Source organism: Sinocyclocheilus grahami, unplaced genomic scaffold (assembly GCF_001515645.1).
Source record: "Sinocyclocheilus grahami isolate Dianchi unplaced genomic scaffold, SAMN03320097.WGS_v1.1 scaffold1095.1, whole genome shotgun sequence".
In the NCBI taxonomy this organism is placed as follows: Eukaryota; Metazoa; Chordata; class Actinopteri; order Cypriniformes; family Cyprinidae; genus Sinocyclocheilus; species Sinocyclocheilus grahami.
Window position 1 is genome coordinate 194,422 of NW_015506274.1, and position 10,566 is coordinate 204,987.

General features: G+C 37.3%; 1 protein-coding gene across 2 annotated transcripts; it reads right to left on the minus strand.

Annotated features, from left to right (window-relative positions):
• Window positions 1-517: 517 nt before the first annotated feature.
• Window positions 518-9,906, minus strand: yme1l1b (YME1-like 1b). 2 transcript variants are annotated; one of them, XM_016252248.1, is made up of 18 exons: window positions 9,584-9,906; window positions 7,944-8,069; window positions 7,559-7,739; window positions 7,003-7,071; window positions 6,759-6,868; window positions 6,465-6,615; window positions 6,146-6,229; window positions 4,839-5,012; window positions 4,433-4,585; window positions 4,121-4,253; window positions 3,963-4,025; window positions 3,688-3,800; window positions 3,437-3,592; window positions 2,370-2,521; window positions 2,087-2,213; window positions 1,778-1,851; window positions 1,318-1,404; window positions 518-1,168 (listed from the first exon to the last, which is right to left on the minus strand). In XM_016252248.1, exons 1-18 carry the CDS (start codon window positions 9,614-9,616, stop codon window positions 1,025-1,027), a joined length of 2,130 nt encoding a protein of 709 aa, XP_016107734.1. In that variant the 5' UTR covers window positions 9,617-9,906; the 3' UTR covers window positions 518-1,024. The 2 variants fall into 2 exon arrangements, with proteins under 2 accessions (XP_016107734.1, XP_016107733.1); XM_016252247.1 differs by having other exon boundaries at window positions 6,979-7,071.
• Between the last annotated feature and the right edge of the window lie 660 nt (window positions 9,907-10,566).

The following is a 10,566-nucleotide window of genomic DNA, read 5'->3' on the forward strand; positions in this document are numbered from 1 at the left end:
CTGTGATAAAAGAGAATCACAATGCTGAAAAAGCATTTTCAGAAACAACGTTTGGATTTGAAATCAAAATAATGGATAAATGTTGTGTTTGTGGTAAACAGCCGCGGATCAGGACTGCAAACGCGTCCTGTGCGAAAGCAAAATGAGTCCATGCTGCTTCTGCACATCATACACGATGAACTTGGCGCAACAAATCTAGTTCAACATCTGAGGCAATGCCACAAAGAACTCAATGACCAATGCATGGCAAAAAAAAAAAAATCCCTGGACACGGGATTTTTTTTTCCTGCCATATGTCTATTCTAGACATTTTGTTACATCTTTACATAGTGATTATTTTGCCTTATGTCTGTTCTAGAGACATGTTACAGTTTTTTGATAAAGCTCTAATTGGTTTTCTTTTGGAAATATGTTTCAAATTCACACCGAATGCATTAATGACTGTAAAGCATGTTCTGTGTGTCAAAATCGTGCTTAAAATCGAAATCGCAAAATTGATCAAAGAAATCGCAATAGGTTTTTTTTGTCCATATCGCACAGCCCTATATGCATCACACAAATAATATAAATGTCCCTGTGCCAAAGTGCTTTGAAATATTCCCCACTCCCTCAGAGAAAAATACATTCCCTTCTATTTCTCAAAGGCCACCATGCAACGTATGCTCAACATATAACTCTGTCAGAAACAGTGAACAGCAATTTGTCCCTAACTTTATAGTAAACTGGACTGTTGCTTACAGCTTAATGATTTATTCAAAATCAGCTTCAGCTCCACTACAAATACGGCAGCACCTACAGTCAATGGGACAGAAAAACACTGAAATAGATACTAAATGAGTTAAGTTCTCACAATAACAATTTCTTTGGAAGAACAATTTTTTAGAGATCTGGCTCAGGAAAAAAAAATAAAAAATCTTTACCAATGGGGAGTGTTGGCCTTCCAAGCTCTTGGTTGCATATGTACATTCATGTCTTTTAGGGTTCCATTGTCCTTTCCCTGTTGCCTGAAGGTCCTGGTGAGCCTTCATCTGCTGCCTATTGTCTTTCCCTCTAAGACCAGCTGGATCTCTTTGGCATCCAATGTCTCATACTGCAGTAAAGCCTCAGCAAGATTTTTGTGTTCCTTAGAACGAGACTTCAGGAGCGCTTTAGCACGCTCGTAGGAATCCTAGGATAATTCAAACAAATATGTGAGCCAAAAATGGGAAACAAATAGTAGCTGGTATCAAGAAATGTTAACAGCAGGCTGCTGAGTGCTTAAAAATGCAATGTTGAAGTACTGATTTGAGGATCGAATTAGATCAGAACAAAGTTTACCCTCAGAAGTATCCTGACTTCATGTTCAATGGATGCCTGAGTTTCTGGGCTCTGCTTGGTGAGGTCAGCATATGTCATGACACCCAACTATTAACAAAAAAGAATGACACAAAAACTCAAAGAGTCAATGGAGAAAAAAAAGCTTTCTATTGAGTTCTAAATGTCATGGAAACAACAGGTGTAAAATTGTCTACTTCATTTCTTTTAGTTTTAGTACAAGTGAAAAAAATAAGTCAATTATTTAACTTAGGAAATAACATGCAATTTATGTCATAACATATATTTTTCCTTAGACAACAAAGTCTTTATGCATGAAAATATGCAAGAGTTAATGACATTTGGCATCAATAAATTTGAATACAACCAACTCCTTCCAAAGAAAAAGTAAATAAAATCTCACAATAATATCCATATATATGCATATTCAGTAAGCAAAAATAATTTGCTAAATATGACAAACCTTTTCACTCATGCCAAATCTGGTCACCATCAGTTTGGCTATTTTTGTAGCACTGTCAAAATCACTTGATGCTCCTAAGGAAAAACAACCAAACTTTACACGCATGAACAGAAATAAGTGATTAGCATAATTTTGCAGTATTTATTATTCATGCATTGTTTTCTCGCATATTTGCAAAATGTGATGTACAATAAACACACTTACAGCAAGGTCACTCTATAATATAATAATACTAGTCTTTCATTATAAATAATACAAAAACATTTTGAATGACACTACAACCTCAGAGCAAACAGTACTGCAGCATACCAGTGGTGATATTCTCACTGCCAAAGATGAGCTCCTCAGCCACTCGGCCGCCCATGCTGACGTCCATCTGGGCCAGAAGTTGAGAACGAGTTTCACTCCAGCGGTCATTCTCTGGGAGCATGGACACCTATAAAGAGGAAAACAAAAATACTGGCACACTGTCTCACACTTGAAAAATAAGCATGTAGCTCAAAAAAATTCTAGACTTTACAGTTTCCACCTAGTGTGAAGAGATGAGCCCTTTCAAAGAAGAAATTCTTATAATCAATTAAAATGTACTCACATGACCCAAAGTGGGGCCTCTCGGCATAATAGTGGCTTTATTTATGGGCATGGCATCTTTGGTGTAGTATGCAATAATAGCATGGCCTGACTCATGGTACGCTGTGATCTCTTTATTCTTCTTGTCAATTTCTGCGCTCCTGCGTTCCGGCCCTGCAGAAAGGAAAAGTCAATGGAAAACAAGGGATGCACCAAAATTTCAGCCACTGAAAATATTCAACCCAAACAGCAGAAAAATGAAATTTTCTGTTTCACCCAAAATGGATTTAATAGGCCAAAAATCAGTGCTTCTCTAATGGTCAGTTCCATGCACACAATGTAAATAAGCTGCAACAGGTAAACATGTCAGCATGGACAGACTTCTTCAGGACCAAGACTGATACTAGAATAGCAATATGTGACCCTGGACCACAAAACCAGTCATAAGGGTCAATTTTTTTAAATTGAGATTTATACATCATCTGAAAGCTGAGTAAATGAGCTTTCCGACGATGTATGGTTTGTTGTGATAGGACAATGTTTTGCAATATTAGGCTGAGATACAACTATCATAAAAATTTGGAATCTGAAGGTGCAAAAAATCTAAATATTGAGAAGATCGCCTTTAAAGTTGTCCAAATGAAGTTCTTAGCAATGCATTTTACTAATCAAAAATCAAGTTTTGATATATTTACGGTAAGAAATTTACAAAAAATCTATCATTTTGACCCATAAAACGTATTGTTGGCTATTGTTACAAATACCCATGCGACTTACCTGACCCTGGACCAAAAAAACAGTCATATGTAAAATCTGTTCGGCTGAAATATCAAAAGGCGTCTTGCTGCCAAACAGCTTTACTAAGGCACCCTATGCACACTAGGATAGTATATGACACCCTGAACAGAATACAGAATTCAGCTGCCCAAATTTAATAACTAAAACTTTATTTTTGGTTTTGGTGTTTCTACAAAAAAAAACGATTTCCAGTGAACTATGGAAAAATTTAATTATCTGAAATTAAGGGGTAAATGTGACTAATATGAGCAACAAAATGTACTTCATGCAGCATGAGTTAGAGGTACCTACCCATCAGTATTTTGTCCTTCGCAAACTCCAACTCCTTCATGGTCACCATTTCTTTGCTATCGACAGCTGCCTTTAGTGCAGCCTGATTAACTAGATTCTCCAGCTCGGCTCCAGAGAACCCCACCGTTCCTCTGGCAATGACCTCTGCCTCCACAGCTAATGTCCAGAAAATACAATAATCCTTAAGAACAATTACTTTTTTTTTTACCACCTCACAACATTAAGAAATGAGTCTTTCACAGACCACTTACCACTGTCTACTTTAATTTTTTTAAGGTACCACTTGAGGATTTCAGTGCGGCCCTTCACATCTGGTCTGGGGACAGTGACCTGCATATCAAAACGGCCTGGCCGGATCAGAGCACTGGGGAACAAGACTGCATTCAGATTTTCTGACCAATCAACAACATTATATTGACAAAAGACTTCAACAAACTCACAATAACACATACATCTTATTATCTTTTGGCATATTGTAAAACAAGCAAGCTTTAGTCTTTAGATGTTCGAAAAGAAATATACATACTTATCCAAAGCTTCAGGGAAGTTTGTTGCTCCAATTATGATGACACCTTCATTTGGCTTAAACCTGCATATGTTAAAAACCAAAAGTTAGTGAAGGAAACTCAAACTTTTCACTCAAGTACAGACTGCAATGAAGTCACTCTGAGTAGCACGGCTCACCCATCCATCTCTGCTAGAAGCTGATTGATTGTCTGTCTAGAATAGGGGTGCATGGGGGACTCGATCCTCTTTCCTCCAACACTATCCAGCTCATCAATGAAGATAACACAAGGAGCATTAGCTTTCGCTTCCCCTAGAGAACAAATGCAGGAGAACTACTTTAATACATGCATACAATCACTCATTCACTAATTAGGCACAGGAGAGCGCTTTTGATTTTCACTGAACTCAGAATCAGGCACATAATATGTCCTCATCTATAAACAATCTGGCTTGAATTATGATTTGGCTCTATGCAAGCTAGGTACTCACTGAAAAGGTTTCTGATTCGACTGGCACCAACACCAACAAACATCTCATCGAACTCTGAGCCAGATGCGTAGTAGAATGGCACATCTGCCTCACCTGCCACAGCACGGGCCAACAGGGTCTTTCCTGTACCTGGAGGCCCAACCAACAAGATTCCTATGAAAAGAAAAAAATAATTTAAATATAGACTGCTGTTATGGTGTTTTTTTTATCCTTTTTGAAGCTTGAGACTACTACTGGATGGTGAAGAAGGTAGATATAGTTGTAAGTATTTTTTAAAAGTTATTTAAAAGAAAAATCATACAGGTTTGCTAAAACATGACGGTGAGCAAACAACAGTAGAATTTAAATGTAACTAATCATTCGAATGTTTCTGGCTTGGAGCCTTTCAGCAAAAGCGTGTTCTTGCCTTTAGGCAGCTTTCCTCCCAAAGCAGTGAACTTCTGTGGGTTCCGGAGGAACTCCACCACTTCCTGCAGCTCATTCTTGGCCTCCTCCACACCCTTCACATGCTCAAAGGTGACGTTCTTCATCTGGACAGGATCCACTGCTGAGTCCAGGCCTGATGTGGTTCGGAATCGCACTGTCCGGAAAGGTTACATTATAATACACACACACACACACACAAGGCCGTTTCTAGGCATAGGCGAGCTAGGCGGTCGCCTAGGGCACCACCAGCTGAAGGGGCGCCAATGAGCGCACGTACTGGCACTTTTAGCAGGGTTGTGATAAAGAGTGGCACGTTCACCCTGAAATATGACTGCCGCGCCCCAACATTATTGGGCTAGAGTACTGTCAATCTGACGATGCCTGTATGCCACTAGATCAGAGTGCTGTCAATTGCTGCCTGATTGTTGCATGCAAAGTTTGCATTTGGAGCGCTCAACAACGCCATTAGATCAGTGGGCTCTGTCAGTGCTTTGGCAAGCTAACACTTTTTTTTTGCCATGCAATAAAGCTAAGTTCAAAGGCCAATTTAAAATATTGGTACAGTAAATAAAGTGCACAAAATCAGTATTTTGTTTAGACAGTATTTGTGGCACTTTTGTGGCACATTTGTCCAAATATTTATGTTTCAAGAAACAACAACAAAAAAATTGAACAAAAAACAGATTAAGACAAAAAAGTAGTCATTGATAATATCTAAACAATATGTAGTAGTATCCCAATTAAAATGTAATAACATTTATGTGTGATTTATGTGTACATTATGTGCAGTGTCTTAGCCACTAGGGATTGTTACATAGGGCTATACAGGCATCTAGTGGCAACACAATGATATTACAGATACTAAATTGTGCAAAATGTTTATCTTAACAGTCAATTTACAAATAATGCATTCAGATTTGTGGAACTCAATGCACTGAATCTCCACAAATTTGTGTCGTTACTATGACAACCAATCTGAATGTGACAAGCAACTGGTGTCTGAAAAGAATTATATATATATATTTACATATAATTTGGGGGGGGCAATAGAGATTTCGCCTAGGGTGTCAAATTGGCTAGAAACGGCCCTGCACACACACACAAAGCTTACTAAGCCACAAAAGGGGCATGCCAGCCAAGAGAGCATTAATGGTTTTCAATCCAAGCCATAACTTTTACTAATGATTAAAATGTTTGATTCACACTGGTAGACCTGACACAGGGCATAAGCTACACGGAATTTAGGGAGACAAATCATACATGCCGAAGATTCTAAATAATATTTACCTGATAAGAAAGGTGTTTTTGAGAGTCCATATAAGCCCACCAGCAAAAGCACCAATAGTATCAGTCGTGTCCTCCTTAATGATTCTATTGGAGATGACAATATGATGTTTTTTAAATACAATAATAAAGTGAGAAAGGAAATAATTACAACAGGTTGAGAAACTTTCTCCATTCAATAGACCTTAGTTAGGGCAAAAACAAGGCTGTGAGAGACAGACTTAGGGTATTTACAGTACTGTATAAAGGTCACATTATATTCAAAACTCACACAAATGGTTTTATGGAGCTTTTGTCTATTGAAAGCCTCAAGAAAACTTGCCTTGGGTTCTCTGTGTTAGGGCCTGTGCTTTTAGGAATCCCTCTGCAAAACCAGTCTTAAAAGCATCATGCTGACCATCAGGAATGTTTTTGTTTTTAAGGAGCTTGTCCAATGTTTCAACATCTGGCCCTTTGTCTCGTGTAAGGAAACCCTGGTGGACGAAAACATAAATAACATTAAAATGGCCATACAAACCTTCTCTCTTTTACAAAGTGCTAAAAAACCTTAAAGCATAAATAATAAACACTACATAACATCATTTAAAAGAAAGCACGGTATTACTGTGTGGGTGACCTTCATAAATGATGGTGTAAATCCCTCAGGCTCCCCTGAACTGTCAAAGCCTCCCTGTAGACGCCGTGTTCTGGACTTCAGAGTTTTAAAGCCACGATTTGGGACCATCACTGAAAAAAAAAAAAAAAAAAAAAAAGATTAATATTTGACACAGATCATGTCAAATGAAGTTGCATGTTTACTGCGTGACAACTGAATAATAAAATACTGTACACTTTACATGGCAAATATTTGAGATCTGTACATAGTGTTTGGAGAGGTGACTTGTTCTGCTTAGAGAACACAGGAGTAACACCGCCCATTCTTGAAAACCCTGAACAGGAAAGCAGAAATTAAACAGTTAATACATGTGGTAAATTTAGCCTTACAATATGAGAAATCTGCACAATCAATTATATAACAATCAAGATTACAGTGATGGATGGCTGCAGCAATTAACTATTGAGGGAACTGTTGAGTGCATAAACGCAAATAAAAGTTCTTTAAACTATCGGTAACAAAAAAAACAGTCCTAATGAGGGAGGTTTAAGTAGTCTCATTCACAGAAGTGCATATTATTATTGACATTTCTTTGCGGCACAGGAAAATGCTGAAAAAGTGCTAATGAAACAGCAACACTGACATGGAACCTTCACCAAATTACAATGAGATGGAAGCATCAAAATACCATATAGTACGTTTTATTATTTGAAATGAATAAAAACAAGATTACAAAATTAAAGGAAATGAACAAAGTTTAAGATTTATGTCATAGGCTCGGGTATCGAGAAAGTGAAGGAAAAATATTTTTTGCGCCTCACCATGTTTGTTGTAAAAGAACGAGTCTGAGGAAAGATGGGAAGTCCTCCAGATATCCGGCACAGTCCTCAGTTGTGAGAGCGACTCCTGCTGAGTAACACAAGGCTGAAGATTCTGCACCAGCTCATCTAGCTGCCTGACCCCGAGATCTGCCAATCCGAAATCCCGGAGGGTCAGTGATGGCTTCCCAGCACACCACCACAGATGCAGAATTCAAAGAGGAAAAACATTCACGCTTAGGATTCAGAAGAGCATCTAAAAGCTGCTAACGTTCAACTGCTCAATTTTATAACCACATTTCCAATCAATGACTAGAGGAGACAAAGGGAGGGTTCCAATAACCTACAAGTGTACAGTATTTATCAGTGAACAGATGAATGTAATTACCTCTGTGCAGTACAGATCTTGTTCTGATGCGTTCTCTCTGTGTTTGTGATTGACTGAAGTATTGCTGCTCACTGAACCCTTCAGAGAGTGCAGGGCATTGATGAGGTGACTCAGCTGGACTGTTACCTGTGGAGAGAAACAGCCAAACCAAGTTTTTTTTCGTCTTTTGTGTCTTGAGAATTACATTTTTTTATAACAGCTTTAATTAAAACATGTCATTTATATTGGGGTGCTCTCTCAAAATGTGAAATTCCACAATGTAAATAATACATCAGTGAGTATGTAAACATGGAGTAAAAACAATGGTTAAACCATTACATTTTTGATTGTGTGAAAACGATTTATACATTTCTCATTAAAAAAAAAGCCCATTAAACTGTTCATCATTTTCGCCCATAATGAAAATGTTATCTTCATTTATCAAGAAGGCAATAGTATCAGTAAAGCTGACTGGCTGACTCTATCAGTAAAACAGACTGAAATGTCTGTAAAATATTAGCCATATTTGTGATATGTGGTGGTGGGGGGGGATCACTTATGAAAAATATTTTAATTTCCTACGAACTTGGGCTCTCGTTTATCAACAGTGCGTACGCACAGATGTGTGTGATCTACCAACTTGTACTTATATGTAGGAATGCGTGTAAATATAAGGACAAAATATAGAACCTTTTTTACGCACTGTTGATAAATGAGGCGCCGGGATTTTTTTTAATTATTTAAAAAGCATGCATATATTATTTACTGTCAGGCTGTTTTTAAGATACATTAATAAAAGCTATGAACGTATTCTTAGCAAAATGTCATTGCCAATTAAGTCGGCTATTAAAACGTAATTTTCAAAACTGAAACTATTAAACATAATAAAGAATTAAGCACACTTGAAATACTGTGGTGGATTGAATGTTCATGACTTTAAGGGCGATAATAATAATAATAAATAAATAAATAAATAAACCTAGACTAATACCATGACATAGCCTTTTCTGCATGATGTTCGAAAACTATTCGCTCAAATCTTCAGTGCTGCTTGTTACATATGCTAGCTAACCGGCTAGTCTGCGCACATTAATTTATGAAACCCGCTGTCCTATATAAACAGTGATTTGATACCTGTGGCTGAACAGATGTGTGTGATCTACCAACTTGTACTTATATGTAGGAATGCGTGTAAATATAAGGACAAAATATAGAACCTTTTTTTACGCACTGTTGATAAATGAGGCGCCGGGATTTGTTTAATTATTTAAAAAGCATGCATATATTATTTACTGTCAGGCTGTTTTTAAGATACATCAATAAAAGCTATGAACGTATTCTTAGCAAAATGTCATTGCCAATTAAGTCGGCTATTAAAACGTAATTTTCAAAACTGAAACTATTAAACATAATAAAGAATTAAGCACACTTGAAATACTGTGGTGGATTGAATGTTCATGACTTTAAGGGAGATAATAATAATAATAAATAAATAAATAAATAAACCTAGACTAATACCATGACATAGCCTTTTCTGCATGATGTTCGAAAACTATTCGCTCAAATCTTCAGTGCTGCTTGTTTCATATGCTAGCTAACCGGCTAGTCTGCGCACATTAATTTATGAAACCCGCTGTCCTATATAAACAGTGATTTGATACCTGTGGCTGAAGGGAAGTAGAAAAAGAAAACATTTCCGATTAGCTGATGACAATTTCTTGAAGACAACGGGAGTTTATTGATTTGGAGTTACATGTAATGCCCTCCACCGGTGTCCTCTTCCGCTCAACTACTAGCCTCTTCTTCTTCTTTTTCTTCTTCTTCTGGTGTTTTATGGTGGTTTGGCAAACCAGCGAAAAAGGTGCATTACCGCCACCTACTGATATGGAGTGTGGAGTGTGTATACATTTGGAAGAAATACAGAAGGGAAAAGAAAGAAAGAAAAAACAACAACACCTAGATTCTATCTATTGTTCCTGTGTTTTTCAGGTGTTTAAACATATTTTCTTGCACTCTTGATCGCCTCAACCCATTTCCTAACAATACTTTTAAAGAAATATTATCAACTCCCAGCCATCCTAATTCTTGAATTAATTGAAATCTCTCTTTTTCAAATGCAGAATATGTTTCACTGTTTCTAATTCTCCACATTTGTCACACTTTCCCGATTCATGCTTACCTATTTTATAAAGACTATAGTTTAATGCTGTATGTCCCATTCTTAGTCTTGATAAGATGACATCTTTCTTCCTATTTCCGTATCTTTTCTTCTCATTTCCAACACACTCCTGAATCTGGAAAAGATGTCTTCCTTTAGACCCATTATTCCATAACTGTTGCCATTTCTTACTTACTTCAAATGATATCACTCTCTTGAATTCAGCTTTACTTAAAGCTTACTTAATTTCTATTTGTGAATGATTTAATGCTTTCTTTGCTAGCAAGTCTACTTCCTCATTTCCATCCACACCCACATGTGCAGGCACCCAGAGGAATTTGACCTCTATCCTTAACTGCCTTATTCTAAACAAACTTTGTAAAACTTCAAATACTAAGTCTTGCCGAGCTTCAGATTTACCACTTAGTAGGCTAGTGAGCGCAGCCATTGAGTCAGTACATATCACAGTTCTTTCTGGTTGAACTT